General features: G+C 28.7%; 1 protein-coding gene across 1 annotated transcript; it reads right to left on the bottom strand.

Annotated features, from left to right (window-relative positions):
* LOC107067429 (serine/threonine-protein kinase MARK2) lies at positions 1–27,915 on the bottom strand. The gene is given in 18 exon segments (XM_089177095.1): positions 1–2,748; positions 2,823–2,937; positions 4,843–4,858; positions 4,861–4,883; positions 12,331–12,419; positions 12,722–12,842; positions 14,188–14,355; positions 15,737–15,935; positions 16,580–16,777; positions 17,054–17,255; positions 17,350–17,462; positions 18,297–18,408; positions 18,551–18,595; positions 18,597–18,772; positions 18,864–19,242; positions 19,335–19,553; positions 25,089–25,458; positions 27,108–27,915. Coding segments are annotated over 18 exon segments (3,570 nt in total). The 5' UTR covers positions 27,914–27,915; the 3' UTR covers positions 1–2,529.

Raw genomic sequence — 27,915 nt, 5'->3', positions numbered from 1 at the left:
TTGTTTTTTTTTTCAATGTGTAATGTGTGTAGTATGTTCTCTGCGTGTATATTTTATTTATAACACATTTCATATTTTATTTAATTTAATTTATATATATATTACACTGTCCTTTGTATTATTGGTTCGTAGGATAATTTTGATAAATGGAACTTGTGTATGATTATAAGTGTAAAGAGAGTAAGTCCCGATGCCCTTTTTTTCTGTATATATTCATCGTATTTAAAGTTTTCATCCAAAGAGAGAGAGAGAGAGTGAGAGAGAGAGAGAGAGTGATGTTTCAATACAGAACTGCCGGCGTCGATACTTAGTTGCTATCAGTCATTTATGTATATCAATTTGTAACACCGCTTACCAAAACACACAGCAGCCAATGCAATGGTATATAATATTATGTATTTTGAAATACCTTGAAATTACTCGTACTCATTTAAAAGTGCGAGCGTTAGAAATGTGAAAAAATCATTGCATTTGTTGTATTTACGTAAATAAATTATTTAGTGTCATTGCCTATATTTCATAAACATACTTCTTCTTCTTCTTCTTCTTTATTAATCTTAGGCAAATATAAAAAGTTTGATACTTGAATTTCCGAGTTTTTGTATTAATAATAATTCTTGGTATGAGAGGCGGCTTTTTTTTTTGTTTGTTTGTTCTCCCATTCAATTAATTTAGTACCTTTGTTATTATATTATTTACACCAAGTCTCTAGTAAATTCGCCTCTACACTTAGAATAAATTTCTAGAATTTGACTTCATCGATCGTGAATTATTTTGTGAATAAATGATATTAAATAGTACCATATTTAATAATAAGTAGCCAATTATAATACTTAAATTTAATATTATAATAACCATTCGTAGAAATGACAGATCTTGTTATTAATAATTAATGAGGTGTCTCTAGGTATATCCCAACATTTTTTTTTCTCTTTTTTTTTTTTTTTTCTTTTGAGAATGGAGAGCTTGTGTATTATTCACATGAAACATGAGTTTTTGTCGCTCGGTGATATTCTTAAATTATGTTAATATATATATATATATATAGCTCTCTTTTCCTTCTATCTTCGTAGTACTGCATCGAATATTATTTATATTTTATGATAAAAAATAAAAATGTTGTTAATAATAGCAATTATTATGAATTAATCTGCTAATATCTAAAGTGCTGTGTAGTTGTTTCAAACTTATATAGTATAAGATAAAAAAAGTAAAACATCATAAAAATGTTTGAAAAGTAAAGTTTGACTGTGCACCTTGGCACAGCGTTAAAATATATAGTTCAATTTATTATTTGTTTACTGTAATTGATTATAGTGATGATAATTTCTTATTAATAGATCGCTACATACTTATTTTTTTTCTTCTTCTTCTTCTCACGAGTTATTAGATTCGATAAATTATTTACAGAGATACCCCACTTATAACATTTTAAATATGAAACATAATTTAAGTTAATAGTATTGTGAAAAAATTCTCTGGACATTGAAAGTGTACCGCATGTGTGTTCCCAAAATCCTTTAATATTTCGTCGAAAGGTTTTATAATGACCTTTTTTTTATTTTTTATTTTAAACAATACCTTTTTCAGAAGGAAGAAGGCATATTTTTCATATTCTTTTTATTAGGCACATTAAAAATATATTACTGTTTTTCATTCTAGAATATTAGTAGAGTTATACTAACAACATATTAAAGAAGAAAATAATATTTGACATCTACAAAGCGTATTATAATATAAAAAGTTTATAAATATATTCATATATATATATAATATAACTGCAGCCACACCTGCAATATCTAGAGAAGAGCAATGCCATATTAATAATACTGTCAGAACTGAAATATGATGTACTTAAATTGAAAACTGCCAGAGAGAGAGAGAGAGAGAGAAAGAAAGAGGGAGGGAGGGAGGAAAAAGAGAGAGAGAGACAGACAGACAGACAGACAGAAAGAGAGAGATAGATAGAGAGAGAGAGAGAGAGAGAGAGAGAGATCACGATTAGGGTGTGGGTCAAACTGTAAGCAAAATGCTGATACTTTCACTCATTGTCAATTATGCAGATCCATTTGAGATAAACTAAAAGAAAGAAAGTTCAAAAACTAATCATTTAGAGATTTTAGTGTGTAATGCCCAGCTTTACACATAAGTTGGTTGGCTAATTGTTCAGCCTTTCTTGAAGTATTTTATATATGATGAGCCAACCTAGTTCCATTTGGCACTCAAGAGTATTTCAAAATGTATTAGCCATCACAAATCACAGTTCCAGGCTTTCTTTCCAAGAATCGCAACAGGCATACCTCCAACAACACAGAGGAAATATATTGATGATCTACTGCGTAAAGATGTCTTCCGGTCTTTTTCTCTGGGATGTAGAAATCGTCAAACAAATATTTCTTGGCTATCTGTTTCTGAATCGGAATCCCAGAAGAAACAAAAATAAAATTCCTCGCAGGCTGCCATCTGATGGTACTCTTCATGAGGGCGTTATGGGTTGGCGCGGTTTGCTAAGGCGCCCGTGGCCGATAATCATAGTTTAAGCTCGTCTGCAACTTTGCTGGCAATATTTTTAAAACCAATAGAAGTGCCCGATATACGTTTAAATCTTACACCATTTAAGGAAAGTCGAGGCAGTTTGCAGACTTCTATTTCCCATTGTACTTGACTGTCCGTTGCCGCATCTCCATGAGCACATAATAATAGAAATCTTTCACGTTGTTCGTATTGACATTTATTAGCATCCAATACCTAAAATTATTATCAGTATTAGTATTAATCTTTATTTATATATATATTTTATTTTAATTAATTTATTAACATACTTTTCGAATTTCCGACATTATTTCATTTGGATCTCGACTACTGGTTGTTTTCATGCTCCAAGTAAAACGTAGACTGCGTGGTTTAACTTGTTCATCATTATTGGTTGTTGCACCGCTGTAACAAATGAATGTCTTAACTCTAATAAAAAAAATTATTCAAATATTATGCATTTTTTAATAATAAAATTTTAAATATGTAATCATTATTATAAATTATTAATATAAATCTTAGACGATACCACTGAGATCTTACCATAATAAACTTTAATGATTTAGTATTTTTCTTTATTTTAAATTTTAAAAACGCAAATGGTTTTCTTTCTTTTTTTCTTTTTTCTTTCTTTCTTTCTTATTTTTTGTGTTTTTGTTTAGAGTACGTTCAATAATTGAAAAAAAAAAAGCAAAATAATATCGATTAATAGAACTTATTAACATTGAAAATGCTACAAATTGAATATAATAATATATGTAGCAAACTATTATTGAATAATTACTGATAGATAATGTATATAAAATTAGAAAATTTGTAAGTATATATTGTAGAGTAATAACACACGTGCAAGTAACAACATGCAAGCTCTCTTGCAATTGTAATTAAAAATTTAACAATTTATCTCAATAGAGTATATGTATTTACATATGAATTTTTCAATATTTGTAAACAGTTTTTCCACAAAATATTTCTAATATTTCCCTTCATAAAAGTAATGCAAGAATGATATAATTAATAATTACTTGTGTGTGATTATTTTTTATACATTTTTCAAATGTTCAATTCAATCTAACAAATGATCGATTGTAATGTTATTTCTTTAATATAACAGTAAATAAATAAATAAATGATAAAAGATAATTGATGAAGTTAAATTTAATTGTAAATAGATTTTTATGTTTAAATATTTCACCGAATTATTATTATTATTATTATTATTATTTTTTCTTTTAATGGAAGTATTAATGAAAAAAACAATTGTCTTTTATCACAATTTTTTTTTTTTTGTACTAAACTATGTGATACTCTAGAAATATCAAAGAGACAGTCACATTTTTTGTTTAAATGTATGAAAATGAAAAAATGATTGCATTTGATAATAACTGTTGTCCAAAATCGCCTATTAACTATTTTCTATTTAAATAATTGCATATACGTATCATTTATTAAAGATTAACTTTTAGAAAAAAATTGCGTCCAGTTTCAAATGCAATGTTGAATATGATGATAATAATACGGCTACTGTAAATATACATAATTTGCCAAAAAGAATGATAAAAAAGTAAGCCACTTTTGTTGTATAACAATAAATACACGACAATATACAATTGACAATAAATGAATTACAATTTTAACAAATACATATTTGAATATTATAATATATGACTTTTTGTCTATTCAAATTACGAATGTATTTTTTTCTAAAGGAATATTTTCAGAATACACCATTTGAAAATAATTATATTTAAACGTTGTAACACAATATTATATGAAATTACTTTGAGCAATTATTTACAATATTTAGTTGAAGCAAACAAAGTTGATTGAAATAAATTTGTTAGTTGCGAGCATATATTATTATATATTTTTATGGGCCTAATTATATATAAAAATTTGTGATAATGAACGTACTGTTGTTATATCATGTATCTTTCTCACTCTATCAGATTTTAATTATTGTTATAAAAGTTATCAATTTTTAATTAACAATGACTAATTGTAAAACAATTTAAATGATTATTAGTATGTATATCTTTTTGGCTATGTATTAAAATGCAAAAAGTAGTTTCATGATATATACTATATAACTTATATATCTTATATATAAATGTATTATATATATATATGTATATATATATATTGCTGCCTAAAATATGAAAGAAACTTTGATTAAATTAGCTCGTATGATCGAAGCATTATTTAAAATAATATATAAAAACTCATAAAATAAAAGATTGGACGCAAGTTTAGGATAACAAATGCAAAATCAGGATATGGATAGTGGTATTATGGTATGCAGCAACGTACCTCACTACTGGGTGCTTGGGGGTACGGATGGGTCCATGGGGCTGAAATAACAAAACAAAGGCAGTTGCTAACAGACACTGAACATGATAAATCAATTAAATTTTCATACGTATAAACAACCCACCACCATTCTATTAACATTTTTCGAAATTATTATAAGAATTATGATGTTGTTGATGCAATAATTGTATTTAAAAAATGAAAGAAATGTTTACTCTTTTACATAAGAGTGCAAACTTTCTTATTTTATAATATAAATCATTTTTTGCGATAAATTTTCCTAAACACATCATACTTCTCATGTATGTGAAAGTTAATGTTTTTGACTGTTATATATGTCAAAATTTTTGTTACTTTTTTTTTTTTTTTTAAATAAATTTATAAATGTTGAGAGTTACAATAATCACTATGCGAAAAAAAAAAGAAAACATTTACATAATATAGCTAGCCATTACCCCTTAAATGAAGCAGATTTACACACAGCACTGCTAGCAGAATATACATATATATATATATATATATATACATATAAATAATATATATGTACATATACATATATATATATATATATACACATAAATATATGCAGAACAAACACAAAAATAATGTCTTGTGTAAACTAAATATTCCTTTTGAGAGGATTTAGAAATAAATTGATACAACATTTACAAGACAGTTTAAACATATTTATTATTACGAAATTATTACTATCATTGCTTCTTATATATATTTATATATATATATTGTGATATATATATATATATAAAATTATTAAATAATTTTTCTATCCTGCGTTTTACAAGCTATTTACTGCCCTCCATTTTACAAGATCTAAGCTAATAATTTTTAATTTTAATTTTCTTTATTTTTTTTGTTTTTGTTTTTGTTTAAATAATAATAAAATGATTATAATTAACCAAAAATGATAAGGATATCTCTTCTAGACGTTTGGACGGGTGCACTGTTGGAGTGCAGCAAACAGCATGGTCCTTTACACAGGTCTCTATTATCTTTCATATAAATGCTTTCACACACTGCATACGTTTTTCTATATGTATTTATATACCTATACATATATATATATTTATATTTGTTTATACAAATATATATATATTGGAGGATCTAACGATTTAATATCTCTTTCATCACTCACTGTCATACATATTAATAATCTACCGGGTGGCCTTAGGAATAATATTTTTAAATTCTTTCCTTTTTCTTTTCTTTTTTTTTTTTCATTCTTTTACATAATACTATTTCTATACAATAATTTATATGTTTATATATATATAAGTAAACATAATGAAAATTAATTAGTTAATATTTAATCATTAACAGTTATGTGAAATGCTTCATGGAAATGTAAGATAATAAAAAATGTATCAGAGAGTATAGAAAAATACTCTTTTCATTATACAATGTTGAGTGAAAGAAAATGCAATATGAATTAAAAAAAAAAAAAAAAAAAAAAGAGAAAAAAAATTCAATGATAAACAAATGCGCGATTATTCTAAATATATATATATATATATTTTTTATTATTTGGCTAGCTGTAAAAGTATATAAGATTTTGTATTCATTCGTATAGCATTATAAATTATGTTAAAATAATTATCAGGCATTTGAAATATTCAAATAGAAAAAAAAAGAAAAAGAAAAAGAAAAAGAAAATGTTAAAGTGGTATTTTAAAATAATTTCGATCTGTTTTAGATTTAAAATGAAATCTAGGTTAATAGTCCAAGGCCACTCTGTAGAATTTTATATAAATAACTTTGTAATAATAATAATTATAATAATAATATATTAATAATATTAATAATAATAATAATAACAATAATAAAATAATAATAATAATAATAATAATAATAATAATAAAATAATAGTAATAGTAATAATAATAATAATAAAATAATAATAATAATAATGCTATTTTAATTAAAGAATTATCATAATATTCTATAATCAAGTTATTAATCATTCAGTTTCTCTTTCAAAAATTGAAATGATTTAACAATACCAAATTTCGTCCAGTCAAATGTGCGAAATATACAATATCAAATGGAAAAAGGCACACACGACACGTCTTTTTGACAATCTTAAAGATTTGTGGTTTTTCTTTTAATTTTTTTCTTTTTTTTTTTTCTGTGATTATAATTATTAAGGAAAAAAAAAAAGAAAAAAAAAAAAAAAAATGAAATGTACATAATATATTAGAAAAGATTTGTCGAAATTTTGTATATACTTAATTATTTATATCTTTTTGTTTTTGTTTTATCTTTTTTCTTTTTTTCTTTCTTTCTTTCTTTCTTTCAAGAATAATTTACAAAATTTTCTTTGCAAAAATGAAAATATATTGAATGCCAAAAAATTTGTTTAATTTCTTTTTCTTCTTTTTTTATTTACTTATGAGTACATCATTCTCCGTTTATGTATTGTATATTTCTTTAGTTAATGAGATAATATTTATTGTATGATCTCGAGATAATATTAATAATTATTAAAATAAATGAATAATGTATTACTTATGGCCTTTTCTTTTCTTTTTTTTTTTGTTTTGTTAAATTAATATTCTACAAACATAAAATGCAATATTCCAAATGATATATGTATATATATGTATATATATATAAGGTTCGAATCAATGTTTCATTAATACAATAAATTAAATAAGATATGTGAGAATAAATGTTGAATCAATGGTAATGCAATCAAATAGTATTATTCTTTTAATTTAAATAATTTCATTTCTGAGATCATATATATATAAATATATATATATATTTTTTTTTAGTATTACATTATCAGCAGATTGTGTAAATGGCTGTACACATTTAAAAAAAATAATATTTACTTGATTTATATATATATATATAAATATCTGTCTTGTGTAATAATTTAATTATTTGATTACACTACCACAGAGAGGAGTAAATTTTTAATTCAAATATATAAACTATTATTATTATTGAATTACAAGTGTAATTGATTTTATACACTTATAATAGAATAGGAAAATAAAGTGGAATTCTTCACATACATTTTACAGTAAATTCTTCTTCTTCTTCTTCTTCTCTCATACTTTTGTCAAAATTAAGAAAAAAAAAGAAAAAAAAATCAATTATAATCCTATTCTCTTCTTGCACACTAAGATATACCAGGAAAAAAGAAAAGTATAATAAATGCTTTAACTATAAATACAAACTATGAAATATATGTAGAGTAATCAATTCTAATGAATCAATATTATACAAAAATACCCCCGAAGAGAAAATAAAATCCGATATATATATATATCGATCCTTTTTATAATATAATTTAGAAAAAGAATATTTTGATCAAATGATTATGATATTAATTAATTCAAAATTTGCTCTTACTGATTTTTTTAAATAAATTATTTTTAAAATAAAAATAGAAATATTCTAATTACATTTTGTATCATTAATTGTAATATGTCAAATGCATGTACATATACATAAAATATTATAGAGTATATCAGAGTATATATATATATATAAATTCATTATTTCAAGTGTATTTTTAAAACACAAAATTAGAAAAAAAAAAAAGAAATAATATCAGAACCACGTTTAATTTTCAAGTTATCAAAAGAATCGATATAAGAATTAAATATATATATATATAATATATAATATATAATATATATTATGAAAGACTGACTGAAATTAATATTGCATTATAAGATCGATATAAAGTCAAACACAAATTCTACGCCATTTTTAAAAGAAACAATTTATGTTGGATATCAACAAAAATATAACTGACTCATTTCATTAAATTAGTTCTATAATACTTTACACAATTGTTATAAAAAAAAAAAAAATTTATTATAATATAATATAATATTAGCAATATATATGTATTTTGCCTTTTAAGATCATCTTTGAAGATGCAAACCATAATAATAGTAATAATAATAATAATAATAATAATAATAATAATAATAATAATAATAATAATAATATAGGGAGTACTATTTTCAAAGATAATAATCACATTCTCTAATATTAAATATATTATTGTTATCCAACACATTTTCCCCCCGAAAGAAAAAAAAATATGCTACGTTATTATAAAGGGTGTACAATTATTATTCTAGATTTCAATTGTAAATCTATAAAAGCTTGTTGTTTCAGAAGAAGAAAAAGAAAAGAAAAGAAAAGAAAAAAATAAAATAAAAATAAACAGAAAAAAAAAATATATATATATATATATTTGAAGAATTGAAAGAATACACAATAATTATTGGAAGTCGCACTTGGCCATTCAACTAGAATTACTTTGCTAATTAATGGCTGTATTGCTGTAGAGTGATAATCGGCACGTAGCTCGCTCTCATTTCTGCTCGAGGGAAACAAGGCGAGACTTCACTCTTCATTTAGGAATCCTGTCAATGTATGAATAATTATATGTATTCTTCTATCTTTACGATTGTCTCCTTAATATGATGTGTTAGTAGTAGTAGTAGTAGGAGTAGTAGTAGTAGTAGTAGTAGTATCAATACACCATTCTCCAAACTTGAATTTTTCGCTGTTTATTTGATGGACAGTTTTTTTGTTTTGTCTTGTTTATTTCTTTTTTTACGGATATAGTTATGGCCAAAAAAAAAGAAAAAACAAAAAAAAAAGAACAATTTACCAACAAGCCAATATATATTCTAAAGTTTCTCTTCTTGAAAATATTTCGAAGTATTTTTTATACGTGTCGCGTGTCTGTTTATTTTTGTACGCCAAATATATGGAAGATTTTTTTCTTTTTTTTTTTTTTTTTTTTTAATGCATATTTTTATTCTTCTTCTTCTTCTTCTTCTTTTGTTTTTTTATTATTATTATTATTTTGTGTGTGTGTGTGTGTGTGTGGGTGGAAAATATTTCTTTTTGTTAAACAAAAAGTTAACAGTTAATCATACATTTTCACACAATTATGAACCAAATAAAAGTAAACATCATATATATATACATATATATGATATTTCTTTTTAAATGAAGACTTTTACTATTCTCTCTTTCTTTCTTTCTTTTTTTTTTTTTTTTAATTACAGGCACTATTTGCTTTTTTTCTTCTTTTTTTTAAATTAAATATTTGATTAAACAGATTATTATATACCTTTGACGTTTCTCAAAGGCTTATTAATACTCCACGTCGAAACTCATCTAAATCATTATGTTATATTTTAAATAGAGTCATGAATCGTAATCTTTTTCTTTAAGAAAAAAAAAAAAAACAGAAGTAAAGGTACACCCCACATAATGTTTATTATGAAAAATGTATAAAAATATAAGGAAGTTTACAGAGTTTCTACTATCTTTTTCATTTTTTTTTTCTTTTCTTTTCTTTTTTCTTTTTTTTAGATGATCGACGTAAAGTGCACATAGCAGAATTGGCAGGCTGAATTAGAAAAGGCACAGATTTTAGTGCTATATATACCTAAGAGTGCATAAGGCGACTTCCTGTACGATGATGATTCTCAGGAAGACTACTTTTTAATACTTTCAATTGTATTTATATATGTATGTATGTATGTACGTATGTTTGTATGTAAGTATGTCTAAACTAGTCGCACTTTTATGTTGTTGTAGTACTAATTACGAGCGCACCTGCGCATTTCTTTTTTTTTTGACATATATTTTAATTACCAACATGTAAAAGAGTCACTAAAAGAGAAGCTCTGTCCGTGCTTTATTTTCTTTTCTTTTTTCTTTCCTTTTTTCTTTTTTTTTTTTTCTTTTATTTGATGAACCACAGAATAACAGAACTGAATTTCACTGATCATCAATCCCACTGATTCAATGCACACTTTCGTTATACAAGCACTCCAAGAGTCCGATGATTTGGATTTAATATATGTGTTGAACATGCTTAATTTTATTGTTTTAAGACAAATCAGCATACACATGATTGTTAGGACTTGTATCTGTATGGCCTGTTTTGCTTGTTGAGAGAAACTTCTGACGAAGCCAAGTTTATTTTGTTCACGTCCTGCATCATAGAATATATACTAGTATATAGAAGTTAATTAGAGAAACAATCATTTTATTGTTGATGCATCAATGGCTATGCTTCTACAAATCCTTATGTATGTGTATAAATATATATATAGTTTTTTTTGTTTTTTATTCTAAAATATTATTCTGTACATATATAACAAAAGATGAGTACAGTGACCATTTCATGAAAGTTACATACACAGTGGTGTCTGAGTTATTTATTTATTCTCGTTATTCTGTGGCATCACATCCTCAGTTTTATCAATAGTTTTTTTGTTTTGTTTTTTTTGTTTTTTTTTGTTTTTTTGTTTTTTCAATGTGTCAATTTTTTCTTTTTATTTATTATCTTAATTCTTATTTTTTTTCTTTTCGAATGTGCAATAATAATTACGTCCCATATAAATAATAAAAGTAAAGGATATGCCTTGCTACAGTCAAGTACAAAAGGGATGCACAATGAGTATGCAAGCTGGCCTTTTAATTTTTAGCCAAACAGTACTGTTCTTTTTTTTTTATTTTTATTTTTTTATTTTAATTTTATTTTATTTTATTTTTTCTTTTTTTATTTCTTCTTTTTTTTTTATTTTTTTATTTTTCTTTTTTTGTCAATGAGCTTTAAGGATCTACACAATGTACAAATAATAACATGAAAAAAAATTCAGTGATATAACGTTAACTAATTATAAACGATTTATATATATATTTAACAAAATTTAGAAAAAAAAATGTACAAGAGGATGAGAGTTAATATATTTGCAATTATTTTTTTTATCTAAGTAAATTCTAAAGAGAGATAAAAAGATAGATAGATAAATAGATATAAGTAGAGAAAGAGATAGATAGTGAAAGATAAAGAGAAATAAAAGTTAAAAAGTATTTTTTACTCAGACTTTAAAACTAACTAACTAAGTAAACAAAAAAAAGAAAAAAAAAATTAAAAAAGGTGCTAAAACTTGAATAAAGCATATATTTATGGGACAAATAAGCAATACAGACAGATGAAAGTGTGGAGACGCTTGAGGATGAAAATGGTAACGTACAATATAATAATAATAATAATAATAATAATAATATATGCATATACAAGTCAATAAAACTAGTAAAAAACGGAATATACATGAAGAACTACATGTTTTATGGCTTTCATTGATAATGGTCGCTGCTGGCTCATCAAATTATATTAAAGGTAATAAATAGTACTGTGTAGTTCTTATTTTAAATATTTATCATAACAGTATAGAAATTTTCAGAAATACATAGTCATTGTGCATCCTTAAAAACAAAAACATCATCTATAGCATGCAAATGATAATTTTAATTCATATATATTATATATATATATGAAACTATAAGGCATTTAAACAAAAAAAAAAAAAAAGTGTATATTTATCTATATATATATATATATATACACATATATATGTAATATATCTATATATATATATGTATATATGTATATACACAAAAGGTAAAACTTACCGTTTGGAGAATTTTGAAGACAACTTGGAGAAAAAGGATGGCCTTGCTAGGGGGCTAATCGCATTTGTGTCCTGTGTATGTGTATGACCCTGCAATATTTTATATACATTTGTATAAAATAAAAACTATGAAATGCTACTAGATAAAAAAAGTAGTAGCAGTAATAGTAATAGTAATAAGAATAGATAAAGTAAGATAATATATTTATTTGTACATACTAGTATATTCACGAGAGTCTAATAAAAAATACAAAAGGGAACATTTCAATAATTTTATTATTTTTCTTCTTTATGGTGTTATCTAATTCATTATTTTCTAAATTATTTATATATATATATATATATACATAATATAGGTATATATATACCTATACACAGATACGTATACTGACCTGAGTATGACTACGTTGCGCTCTATTTTGCCCAGAATGGAACGTACTACGGCTTGGAACATTTCGTGGAAATGCCGGTGTTGTTGGTGTTGCCAGTCTATTGCTTGGAGGTACGCCCAAGCTAATCAAAAATATTAATTTTACAATGAATATTATTTTTCTTTATTTCAACTTATTATTAATATTATTATATTTATTTATATATTTTGATTGGATTCTTACACATTGCGCATAAAAGTAAGTTTGTGCAAACAATTTTGTATATATATATATGTATATTTACATACATACATATATATGTATACAATGTATATATTTTTTAGTTGTTGTTTCAAAGAGACAGAATAAATAAATAATATGCAAAATTCGATAAACAATCGAATATATGTATGAATAATATTTATGATTAATTTACAACTGTCGTGGTAAAGCAATTGCTAGAAAAATTCACATATCAGATAAGCAACATTCCCATGTATGTAATAGAGTATTAATGTAAAACATAAGCGCATTTATATAAATTCATTAATTATATATTTAGTTTAGATACTTTTTTTTCTTTTTTATATAACATGCATCAATAAATACTTCAAAGAAGTCAAAGAGCTTGTTAGAAATTATTATTAGGGAACATATTTTGTAATTTACAAATATTTCAGTTGTAAACTTTGAAGTATTTAAAGTATATTTGATTGGTGAAATTGATATTCGCGTAAATATTATAAATTCGTTATTAATTATTTTTAAAAGAATTAAAAAAAAAAACAAACAAACGATGTATTATTTATATAATTTTGAAAATATTATTAAACTTCTCTCCAAAATGTAGCATATATCTAAGAATGTTCTATCATTACATACACATGCATACTAACTGATGATTCTAGTGCCATGTAAATTGCATTACATAATTTTTATGCATCTACGATGAATAAAGATCAAATAGTAGAGTCCTTTCCCCTTAGGTTGCTTTTATTTTGTTTATAGACAGGAGTAGTGCAATATTAATTATTGAGGAATGAAGGTGATGATGCATTATCCAAATGTATATAAAGGCGAATATATGAAACTGATAGTATTAAAATAGAGGAAATTAAGGATATAATATGATACATGCAAATGAAAGATACAGGAAAATAGAGAGCAATGAACAAATGACCAAAAACTGTCCTAGAGAATCTATGCAGAGATGATTATTTGAAATTATGTGGAAGATATATTGATAGGTCCAACTGTTGTTTTATAGCAAACTAGAAATAAATCTGATAGCGCTTCATATATATATTCATATATATATAAAGTATACAAATAATGAAAACCTTAATGAGATAATTCCTTGTTAACCCTAAGAGAGTTAGTGGCCCAAATAGAGTAGAAGCAATCAGATGTATGAAGAAATGTATCTGAACAATTTTATAATACAGGAATGTATAAAGGTTGGTCGATAAGGTATAGGGAACCTGTACCTCTGCCTAAGAGGGTCAGCAGTGGCGAGTAAGGAGTTGTGGGCGTTGCGTGGTTGAGGGTCCAGTAGTGAATGGTCGCTGGGAGGTACGCCACTGGAGGAACGGTGACCTGCACTGATGCTCGCAGACTTGGTGTGACCCCGTGTTGGTCTAGTGCCTTCGCCCAGGCTGTGCACAAAACTAATGAACAAATTGCCTGGCCCCTACTTTTCTGCATTTTAGACCTATTCCTTCTCTCTGCATTTATAGGATGATATATACTCTTCTACTACGATACTACATCCTAATTCTCACTAACTTTACCTAAAAAGTATCCTATTGATATATCTATGTTACTAATATAGTATATTATAAAAATGACCTAATTCATTGTAATGTATGTAGACAGACATGTGACATCATTTTGTGTCATTTATTTGTTTTCAATCATATTTTGTATTTGTATTTCCATTTAACAATATAACGATAACGTTATATGTAGAAATACTTGAATATATTATGTATATATATATATATATATATATATATATGTACACGTCTATTGTTAGAAAATTTGATATGAAAAAGAAAAGAAAAAAATAGAAGACGAAGAAAAGAAAAGAAATGAAAAGAGAAGAAAAGAAAAGAAACGTAAGAAATTTCATGTTATACGAAAAGATTAGGAAATATAAAAGGATAGAGAGAAAAAGGATGATAATATATAAAACGAAATAAATTGATTTTGCATAAAATATTTGTATGATGAATAAGAATATGACGCTAGAACATAAGAATGATGTATGATGATGTTAATGAATGTTTCTCTATACACACACGTTCTTAAAGATCTAAAAGTATTTTGAAAAATAGAATAAGACATGTGAATATGTAACTGTGGTTTCAATGTAATTTTAGCAAGCATCTGTACATGTATGCACGTTGAATTAGATTGTTTGCTTAATACATCTGTCAAGCCATAAAGAAAGTGAACTGCAATGACCGTCTGGCAGGCAGCAGCCAACATGCTAGAGCAATGCAACAAACAAATAAAACTCCCTGGGGCTCTGCTGACAGATTCTGTTATCTCATCCAAAACTTTTTCAAACTTTATTTTTCTAAATTAGTTTAGTACTCTTAACATACAAGTAATTAGTCACCTATATATAGTTAGTAAGATTAGGAATGTTAAATTGATAAAGGTACCTAAAATTTTGATACACAATCAATCTATAATTTCACTTGTACATATCTTGTAAGACAAATAATACAAGGAGAATTAAGAGAGATACTGGATATGATAATAAAGATTTATATATATTTAAAAAAAAACAAAAAAAAAATGAATATAATTGAAACTTCATTTAATATTTCACGTCTATCAGAAATCCAGTACCTTTTGTAAGGATCATATATTAATAAAGTAGGCTACCTGAAATACTGAAATGAAATTATTATCAATAATAACAATTGGTAATTTATATTTCAGGGATCCCTTCTTGATTTATATAAAATCCAAATTGATGATTTAAATAATATGAAATAAATGAAAATTTGTGAATGGAAACTATACCTGGGTACGTCGTTGGTTCTTTCAGTAGAAGAAGATGTTTTTGCTTGGTCATAGGAGATGGTGCTACGACGACCAACAGAACCAGGAGCAGGTGAGGTAATTGGTCGAACTCCACCTACTCCTGCATTCATTGCGTTGCTCTTGCCGACCCTTCCTTTACTACTGGGACTTGTACCCACGCCTAGAATGAACATTGTCACTGCAAGCCTCATTAGATATGGTTCAACACAAAACAAAGCAGCATACATTAAATTATAAAAGACAAGACAAGGTTTAAAACAATGGTTTTGTATAGCTATATCAAACCTAATTCTGTATGAAACTCTTGTGTTTTTGACGAGTATAAATTTATTATTATAAAAATACACCAAAAATATTTATAAACATAAAAGTGACAAATAAATATTATAATGCAATAAAGCAAAATATTACTTGAATTAGATTTATTTATAAAAAAAAAAAAAAAAATAGTGTCAAAATGTAATAATTAAAAAAATTTTTTTTATCTATATACATTAAAGAAAATGAAAGGGTGTATATGTATATGATATTTAGGATCATGACATAGAATAATTAATCATGTGTTTATATGATGCAAACATGATCAAACACATACAGACATATGTGAGATAATAATAATAATAATATATGAGAACAGTATATATAGAACACGTTTACAAATTAATATCTAATTTGTAATGAAATAAATTAGCAACGAAATCACTGCAACCTTGTCCAAAAGCAAAATGATATTTGAAGCTTTAAAGGATATAGCATAAGAAGCAAATAATGTTGTTCCTAAAGTGCCCCTTAATGAGAGTACTTCGAACAAGTAGAACTCACTGGTATCGAGTTGCCCTGGACTATTTTTCGGTGCTGAAGGTCGAGCGGCAGAAACACGTGCACTATTCTCCTTGATCGTTGCCGCATCTACAGTGTTTTGCCGTTTGAAATTGCTACCACCGCTACTGGTAACTGTTCCACCAGTTACAGCAGGAGCATGATTATGATTCGTTGCGTTACCTGGACTTGGTGCACCTCCTAAGATATATACATTAATTTTCTTTAATAAATGTTTCTTTTATAATAATAATAATAATAATAATTATTATTATTATTATGTTTAAAATCGATGGCGGGGGCATGCTTTTAACATAAAACAATTAGTTTACAGTTAAGAAAAGTCAATCTGTGCTTACCCGAACATAACACGTTTGTCCCTTCATATTTTTTTTTTATTTGGTTTCACTATCGTATAGTTTTTACATTACATTTTAGTAGAGACTGTTATTGTATTAAAACATGACATTCACTTACGAAGGGTTTCGCCACCAGACGAGGCCCGTCTGCTGGGCTTTGGATTGCTAGCAGAAATACTTCTGTGAACACTTCTGTGTGACGGACTTTGTACAGCACCACCTGTACCTCCTCCACTACTTCCTCCTCCGCCCGAACTAACTTGTGCAGGAATAGTGCGCAACGATAAAGAACTTCCGGACCGTGAGCCATCGCTTTCAGGCTATTTTCAAATAAAATACAAATAATTCAATGATAATCTACAGAAAAATGTATAATGTATCTACTAATTGAATATTATTATTTTTCCTACTTACATCTGTTGTTTTTCTGCCCAATAGCAAATATGTTGCAAATACATCATCATATTTAGCTTGACCTAATGAGTCTTCTATCTCACTTCTTGTGTATCCCATACTAGCTAAGGTCTCTGAAACAAATTACATGTATCGGCATAGTTACATCATATATAACAAAAAAATATTCTACATATAATATATATATATATGCAATACAACAATAATCTAAGTATTTTAACTAGTATAACGATATTATTCTACATATAAATATAAATATAACAAATAATAAAATGATGAGACTAATTTTTGTATGGTTGGATATGTATGTTTGATGTTTAGTTACAAAAAGTTCATTCACTAATACATACATCATAGTATAATTAATAAACTTGAACTACACATAAAGACACATAAAAATGTATTCATGCATAGATATTAGATATATCAGTTTAAAAAAAAAAGAAAATATTATATAATATAAATTGAAATAAATACAGATGAACACAACTGTGCAATAATTCGTTCAATCGAAATTATTAATAACAATTTAACGAAGTATGCGTATTACGTATATTATTTTGCATGCTATTACGCTAAGATCTATTTTAAACAATGCAACATGTCATTTCATTAAAATTCTATATTAAAAATAAGAGGAATTCTTTTTCCGGATATATTAACCGTAATTATTATATTGTAATATAGATACATCAAATTATTTCTTGATACGTCTTACGTTGTGGTCAATCTTTTTTTATTTTTTTTTGGTTTTTTGTTTTTTTTTAGAACAGGGATGATGCGAGTTAGTAATATAATCAAATAAATGATGTTTCATTAGATAAATGATTATATTTCGTAGTAAAATGCTTTTAGTGTGAAGAAGTCAAGAGTGCCCACATTAGATATGGAATGCTTGCTTGCTTGCTAAACATAAAAACAGTAAGTAGTAAGTGTTATGTACATACTGGCAGACTCACCTATCCTCTTGTGGTCTTTATAATCAGGTTCAGGTTCTAAGTACGGTTTTAATTCGTCATCCTCATATCCCATATTCATCCATTTATCTTTCATTATATTCTGTAAGACAAATGTAAAGAGAGAGAAAAAAAAAAGAAAAAAAAAACACAAAGAGATCAAACGCTTTAAGTTATCTCATTATTTCTTAGATTTCTAACACAACTCACGAGTTTAATACTACTCGGACCTTATCTCCACGTACCTCTAACGAGGCTCGTTTCGTAGGGTTAAGCACCAAGAATTTTTTTCAAGAGATTTTCACAGTCGGTGGACATGTAAAATGGGATCCGATACTTTCCTCTTAGCACCCTTTCCCTTAATTCCCTCAGTGTTGACCCATCAAATGGCAGTGAGCCAGATACTAAAGTATACAGTATTACTCCCAACGACCATACGTCCACTTCAGGGCCGTCATACTTTCTACCTGTCACAAGAATAACGAAAAATCAATAAAATATATGTATATGTGTGTGTGTGTATTAAGATAAAATGAAAGGTCAACAACAATAGCAAACCTTGGAAAAGTTCAGGTGCCGCGTAAGGTGGCGAGCCACAGAAAGTGTCCAATTTGTTACCAGGTGTAAATTCATTACTGAAACCAAAGTCAGCGATCTTAATGTTCATCTCGCTGTCGAGTAACAAATTCTCGGCCTTTAAGTCTCTATGAATGATCTTTTTCTGATGGCAGTATTGCACGGCAGATACGATTTGCCTAAATTTAGCACGAGCCTCCTTTTCCTTCATTCGACCATGTAAAACGAGATAATCGAATACTTCACCACCGCTAGCATACTCCATTACCAGGTACAGTGTCTTTTCAGTCTCGATTACTTGGAAAAGTTTCACTATGTTCGGATGGTCGAGCATCTTCATTATCCTTACTTCTCGAAAGAGCTGCGAGACGTGATGAAAAACAAAAAAAAAAAAAAAAAATCAATGAAATATTCTAATAATCAAAATGTTAATATTAATGCAATTATATTAACCTTTTGAAGACTGCCCGGATTAAGTTGTGTTTTGTCGATAATCTTGATGGCCACTTCCTTCCCCGTAGGTACATGTTTAGCAAGTTTAACCTTGGCAAAGTTACCTTTACCAATGGTTTTGAGTAACTTGTATTTACCGATGTGCGGTTCTTCGGAGGTTCGGCTCCTGGACGACATTCGTCCACCGCTGGTCGACAATGCTCCAACGCCATCCCCGGTCTGCAAATAAAACAAATACCAAGATAAATTAACATATGTTTGTGAATATCTCTATTCCTCTCTCTCTCTCTCTCTCTCTCTTCATTATTAATACTAGAGTATTATTTTAACACGTTGCAATAAAATCAAATGAAAATGATCCAATATAAGCTCTCATGTTCTCTTTTAGCTCTTGTATACTTTTCTATAGATTGATCTAAGTAGATAGTAAATGTATAGATATATTAAAAAGAACGTGTCAACCGTGAATCGCACTTGACACTTCCAGGGACGACGAGCCATTGCCAATGTAATTAATTAAAGCTCGTTAGAGTGCACCAGATAGAGATTATTTCAAACAGAGTTGTTGTGTGTAACACAACAGTTAACATATGTAGTAATGTAAGAATCAAGGACAATTTGTTTATGCCATAAGAAAATATTAAAACGTTAAAATTAATCAAATTCATTCAACGTGTCTCAACCCACCCGGAAAGTTTTGAACATTTGCAAATTTTGATAATGGTCAACACTAGGATTTGTTACAATCATTTTATAAATGACAAAGTAATGGATATATAAAATGAACATAAGAAAAAACAAAAAAAAGAGATTCAAGGGGGGGAAAAAGAAAAGACAAAAGTAAAAATATAATTAATTGTCAAGAGGGGTCAATTACCCGCGTGAGGCCACGAGTGACCATCTTGCAAGAGGTGGCCGCAGCAACCTTCGAGGTCGCCAGCTTGAATGTTCTTTTCGTTTTCTTTTGAAAGAAATAGGAGGGCGTTGATCTAAACGCATTAACGACGATCATTCAAATCGATCATTTTATTTGAATTGAAATATCCCGAAGGATGTGAGAAGGAGTCCCTGTAATTTTCTCTCTTTCTCTCTCTCTCTTCTGTATTCAAAATCAATTTTTTCACAGTCAAAAAAATTAATTATTAATAAAAAAAAAGCATCAAATATTTCAATGTCTCAGGAATCAAGTATGAAATTGTAATTCAGTTCTCTTGTCCGAGTTATTAATCATCAATAAAATAATTGAATCATGTAAAAAACACAAATAATTATTTGGGATACTATTGAACGTCATCTTGAAGAAATGTCTTTATCTATGAACGATTCTGACATAGACGTGATGAGAAAGGATTAAGCAACCTTACAAAGTACACCCCAAGTGTTAAGATTCCACCTTGTTCAAGGAACAAAGAGACGAGTTCGTATATGATCGACCGCAAATTGTCGCCAATGAAATTTAACATTTGTTCTTTCCCAATACATATATTATACAACAAAATAAAACATATAAAACGAATAATAATTAATTAATTAATTAATCAATTAGTAAATTAAACAAAAGAACTTGTCGCGAATGAATTGATTCAAATAGCAGGGAATAAGAGAAAAACACCGAAGTTAACATCCGAGGCAATGAAGGATCAAAGATGGTGTTTGGATAATGAAGAATTATGACAATTCCACGTTTGATAATCCTTTTTAAGTAGAGAAGTATGATGATGATGATGATGATGATGATTATGTTGACGACGACGACGACGACGACGATTAGGACAACAACTTGATGGAATCCTTTCGATTAGATCCCACAAATGCGAACCCGTTCGTCCTATTCGACGATAGGTGGAAAAAGAGATGAACGTGACACGATCCATTCAACAACTCGCACTATATAACGTCTATAGTTTTTTTTGTTTTTTTTTTTTTATTATTATTATTATTACACAAACACCCTCCTCAATGTACAATTTTAGGGTAGATACAACAATCTTCACACAACTAAAGCACAAATTATTTATTCTTTCTATGGATATAACACACTTTGTTGAAATTCACAAATGTTGACGACAATGTACGCTAGCAACGAACACACAAAAAAATTATCAAATGAAAAGAATAAGGACTCTAATGGGTGGTGGTGGTGGTGGTAGTGGTATTGGTTAAGTTTCCCCTAATCTTTTTTGAAACAAATAGAACAACAATACCCCCCTCCCTCCCCTTCCCACCCACCACCATTAAACAAATTTTTTAATATCAACCAAAATGAAACAATATCTGACAATTGATATCATTAATAAATAAATACACCGACAAATCTAGCGTTGTAATTGGTTATTGTAGTTGTTGTTGTTATTGTTATTGTTGTTTATTTAACAAACTTTCTTCTTTCGTTATAACGACGATATATCGATTGATTCACAATACATGATGACGATTCGTTGATTAATTTTCTTCGAATTTTATTCAAATTCATCATCGACATGATGATGATGATCCACAATTTTCTTTCTATCTCGCGAAAAGGGAGCCGCCGCCGACTCCTTTCCTTTTCCTTCGGGACTCGAATCACAACCCCTTGACTGGTTTGTCTGCTGGGTTGCAGTTGCGCGCGCGCACCTGACAGAGAGAGAGAGAGAGTGAAAGAGATAGAAATATAAGGAGAATCGAAAGAGAGAGAGAGAGAGAGAGAGAGAGAATACACGAAAGATACAAGGAGCAGAGAAAGAGAGAGAGAGAGAGAGAGAATTGAAGAGAGGAGGGAAGAGGAGAGGAGAAGAGAACGACAGAAAGTCTCAACAGCCGGAGGGATGCGAGAAAGGAGAATCAATACGCGGTGTGTCGCCACCCCCGGTAGAAGCGAACCACCCTTGAAAGCTGAGCCTATCCTCCCTCTCATCCCCTTCCCAACCCCTTCTCTCTCCCTCTCTCTCTCTCTGTTCTTCTGGTTCTACTCTTCCTCTTCCTCTTCGTCCACCTCTCGTCGACGTTTGCCTGCCGCCTCCTGAACAACGTCGTCGACGCATGCGCGTCTCTGGGAGACGAGAAGAGAATGAGAGTAGAGAGAGAGAGAGAGAGAGAAAGAGAAAGAGAGAGAGACAACATAAAGAGTGGAATTCTACCTACCAGCAGAGCAAAGTCGATCCACCTCTATCCTGAAGGGGACCCACCAACCAACCCAACAAGCCCATCGGCTTTGCTCGGATACTCTCGGTTTAGAGAGAATCTACGAGAGCAAGAGAGAGAGGGAGAGAGAGAGACAGGGGGAGTAGTTTTGGTCAGCTGATCGAATTCAGAGTTTAACGGGATGTTAATGAAAACCTACTACCAATCATCTTCATCTTCATCGTCATATTGGGTTGGCAACTAAGTGATTGTGGATTAATTCAATTTTTTCAAAGCTAAGATCAGAAATTTTATGAATGTGGGGCTGGCTGGCTGACCGATGGCAAAAGGTCATCAAACAAAAATGTAGGACAATACCTAATTGAATGAACTTAGATTTTGAAGGAAAAATTTGCAATCACTTAGTTGCCAACTGAATAATTTAAGTTTATCCAATTTTGTTCTTAATGTGTTATGACGACGACCCCCGCCCGACGGTGTGTATTTTATTTTGAAGATTATTTATTAACGTAACAATTGATTCAATTATGAAGTTTCATCAGATGATCTTAGAAATAAAATTCACGATTTGTAGAATATTTCAGTGTGAAAGGTTTTGTAGATTAAAGACTTGTTTTCGAGAGAAGTGGCAGGCAGGCAGGCAGACTGAATAGAAAATAAAATCGACTCCTTTGTCTAAGTTTTATCAGGGGTGGAGATTGGGGGGTGCATATGAAATTTGACAGTGTTCATGGTTTTCCCCCTTTAAAACGAATTCTTCTCGAATGAGGAATATCTCAGATCAAGTGGCTTCTAAAAATAGTTCTCCTGTTCAAAATTCCCCACCTTTGGTTAATGTCTATTCCCCTTTTTGTATTTAATCCTAAAGAATCTAAGCTTTGATATTTATTTGAAGAAGAAAGTAAAAAATAAAAAAAAAAAAGAAAGAAAACCCAAGATGATGATTTTTTTGAAACCCTTTTTCATACTCAAATGAGTTATTCGATCAAGTGTATCGTCTCATTCAGTTGGTGTTGCAACTTTTGTGTTGATGTTGTTGTTGCAAAAAATATTACTTGGATTGAAATCGTGTTCGATGGGAACCCACGATCGTTAGGTTATTATATGGACTGGTTCTCTCTCACTAAACAGATTGTATAAAGAGAGAGAAAGAGAGAGAGAGAGAGAGAGAGAACCAACCAATGGGACAAGCAGGGAAGCAAGCCATCCGGATTATTTCAGCTCGAACGGATGAGCCTCAGACTGTACCCCCTGACGACGACGACGAATCATCATCAACTTGGTTGTGACAGGCACAGAAAATTGTATTAATCCTTTGAGTGTTGAATAATTTTACCTACAATATTTTTCTAATAACAAAATAATATTTATTATTAACCAGATTCTAAACAAATAAATTACATTTAATTGATTAATATAAGCATTATATTACTTTTACTTTTTAATTATCAAATTTTAAATTACTATTTAATATTATATTTATTTATTATTTAATTATCATCATTTAATTATTATTATTATTATTAACAAACACATGTAGTATGCGTTCAATAGCACTCAAAGGGTTAAACGTTGTTCACATAATTCGTCGTCGTAGTTCGTTTCAAACAACCTTGTATCATTCGTAATATAAACATATATTTGTTTGTTATTTTTTAAACTCGCAAATTAATCTATAAACAATTTCTTTTTTTATTTCTTCTCTCTACCCTCCACAACCCACCTTCCCCACCCCACTCTTCCCATGTCCTCCCCTCCACCTGGACACACACCTTTATTCAAATATATCTATTTTGTTATCGTAATTCGATTATCGAAAGATTCTAAATGAAAAAAAAAATAATAATCGAAAGAGAAACAAACAAATAATATAATTGATAGAAACAAAAGTTAAATTAACATTTAAAATAATTAAAGAGAGAGAAGAGAGAGGAGGGAGGAAGAGGAGGAGGAGGAGGAATATATCGTGTAGATATCAAATCAAGTGTTTAACGGTGATAAGAATTACGCGATATTTTTAAGACTGTTTGCTAAGTCACGTTAATGATAGAAGTAACGCAATAAAAAGGGGGTACTACTACACCAATCGATAAATTCTGACGATTCATTCGATCGTTCAAGGTTGCCCTGTTTTTTTTTCCCTCCAAGGAGAAAAAAGAAGATTTTATATATCTATATATGTATGTATGTATGTATGTATTATTATTATTATTATTATATATCATCTATATATCTTCTCTATGCACATTCATATTTGTCATTTGGTTTAAAATGTTTCGCACAATTGTTATTGTTGAAGAAGAAGAACAACTTGACGTGATGATTTTTTTTCTTTTTTTTTTTTTTTGACATTTAAAAATCATTTTCTAAATGAGTATTTTAAATTTTTTTCTTTTAGTTTTCTTACGTCAGTAAATATTGAAAAATTAAAAAAACAGCTGGTAGATTTGTAAAAGAACGATATATATATATATAGAAATCAAGTTGATGTTACAAACGAGATAACGTTAATTACGATTATTATTATCATTAATCATTATTATCTCATTGGTTCAGAAAAGTGGGAAAAAAAAATAAAATAAAATACAGAAATGAAGAAATGAGAAAGAAAGAGTTAAGATTTTTCGATACCTCCTTCTCGTTACGAACACCTTTCTGCATGACGTCAGAGAGTGGCCTGAAAGTACTGCTGACAATATTGTTCTGTTGTTGTTGTTGCTGTTGTTGTTGTTGTTGTTGCTGCTGTTGTTGTAGTTGTTGTAGTTGTTGTAATTGTTGTTGTTGTTGTAATTGACGATGATCTTTTTTAGTGATGATTGGTCTTACAAGGGTGCGAACTGGTTGCACCCTCGTTTGAGCTCTCAAAGGTATTTCCGTTTCCTGTCCTCGTCTAGTATCAGAAGCTGTCCTTGAAAGTTTCACCGAGGAAGGTTTCTTCTGTGCGATGCTTGCATTTCCGGTTGAATTTCTCGTAGCGTCACCCCGATGCAATGGTGAAGCCCTTTTTTTTTTATTTATTCGTTGTATTTTGTCGTTTCATTCGAATATTTCATGATATCAACGTGGTATCATATTATTTTATATGCTTGTAATACGTAATCATACGCGCATGGGTGATTATATACATATATATATATATTAGAATTTTATCGAACTAACAGAGATAATCATGACCCTTTGTTAATTAAACAAATAATTTGCAATAAAGTAATATTGCGATTATAAATTAAGATATAAACTATCCTATCTTTTAAGTTGGATGAAACTTGACATAGTGTGTCAAATTTGATTAAAATCGGTTCAGTAGTTTAGGAGTCCATTGCGGACAAACAACGTGACATGTAATTTATATATATATATTAAGATAAGAAGATGTGTGTGCATTGAAGAACGAAGAAACTACTTTGACAAGATATACAAATAAAAAAAAAAAAAAAGATCAATGTTTGTTAAAAAAAAATTAGAAAGAAAAAAATGTTCAAATCAAATTAGGATGATCAGGTCGTGTGTATTTTTTTGATTATCATCATCATTATCATCATCATCTCATAAAGTCAAACACAAATGATCCCGGCGTTTCTTCTTCTTTTTTTTCGTTGTTCAAATCGTGAATCATGGAATGTTAAGGTAACATAGTAGCAATTGCAGAAACCAATAATAACAAATGAGAACGCGAATTGCGGCGGAAATGAAAAGAATCGTTCGACGATCAAATTGGGTAAACTAAATGTCAATTCGAGCGAGTAAAAACGGGAGATGGGGGGGTGGGTGGTATCGGGGCCAATATGGATGTAATGGAGTGTTGATTGTTCCTCCTCCTGTATACATATATATATACATGCAATCAGTAGGAGGAGGATCATAGGTTGTAAAAACGAATAAAGAAAATACATTGATTTTTTTTTTTTTTCTCTATCGTTACGCTAGGATTATTTCGTGTTTGTCAATTAATTTCATGGAACGATCGTTTCTGTCGATCGGATGTGAACAAAAAACAAAAGAGAGAAATAAATTGATTAAAAATCATCATCATACAGCAGTCGCCAAACTTTCTTAAGTGTTACAAATATTTATAAACAAAATTGTGATCTAAGAATACGTAAAATTGTACGTAGTTAATAAAATGAAACTATTAACCCTTTTGAGTGCTATTATACTTTTTACTAAAATGTTTTCTAGGAACAATTTATTATTAATTAATAATATTATTATTAATTATTATTAACTATAAATTTTATATTTAATAATAAAAATTTTCGTTTCTATAATATAATTCGTTAATATATAATTTAATTAATTAATATAAACATAACATTATATTTTCCATTAATATTAACAAACACGTATATAGACCACTTTGATAATTTTTACCAAACGCATATATGCGTCCATAGCACTCTAAGGGTTAATTGTAATCAAATTATCTAAGCTATATATTTCTATGAATTAAATTATGTTTCAATGCATTTTAAAACATAACCTAACATGATGTACTCTACTAGTGGTCCACGTACCACCACTTTGACGACTGCTGATCATATACATATTCTGTACACACACACCCATATATATATATATGTTTTTTAGCATCAAAATACTATCACCCAGACGCGTACGAGTATACGTAAAATAAATTTGATAAAATGTTACCCCTCTGCCTCGTCGTCAGTAACATTCTTCAATAGATCCTCGTGTTCCCTGTAACGCAATTCAACCTCTGGTCGAAATTCCTCACTGTTTTCCAATTGACGAGTTTTTGCAGCTGCTATAGTACCCATTTCGATAGCTTTGACCTGTTGTTCCAATCGTTGAAGCATGTCAGTACTCTCCTCACTTGTATTATTACTTTTACCAAATTGCTGTTGTTGTTGTTGCTGTTGTTGATGCTGCTGCTGTTGTTGTTGTTGTTGTTCTTGACGTTGTTTTAAAATCAAGTTAAGACTGACAGGTGTTTTAGACGAATCAATTGACACTTCTTGTTCATTGGACAATGATGATACCAATGAAGGTTCAAGTATTGGTTGTATGATTTTAGAATTTTTAAATGCCTTTAACTTTTCTTCGATATTCACGTCAATCATCGTATTTTCAACGGGCATTGTTCTTCTAGCAAATACCGGTGTCTTGTTACCATAAGACGAGGGACTACTTGGCCCTTTACCAGTTGAATTTCTTTTCTCGACAACTTGAAGACCTTTATTAACATCCTCAACCAATTCCCATTGTTTCAAATTGTCCAATGCAGTGTGAGCTGTGGGCAATCTTTTGTTCATTGTTTTTGGACTTGTTACTTCCTGTCGTCCACCACTTTCTTGACCACCACCACCACCAACACTACTACCAATGTTACTAGTATTATTGACAGCTAACATGGCAGCCTTTCGTAAAATACTTGCTGGTTTTATTGAACTTCTACTTGCTTGAGTCCTTGCAAAAGGACTCTCTCGATCCTCCATCT

This window comes from Polistes dominula, unplaced genomic scaffold (assembly GCF_049000335.1).
Source record: "Polistes dominula isolate Pdom_NZ unplaced genomic scaffold, Pdom_raw_medaka contig_20, whole genome shotgun sequence".
Classification (NCBI taxonomy): Eukaryota; Metazoa; Arthropoda; class Insecta; order Hymenoptera; family Vespidae; genus Polistes; species Polistes dominula.
This window is presented reverse-complemented; position numbering and strand designations above follow the sequence as displayed.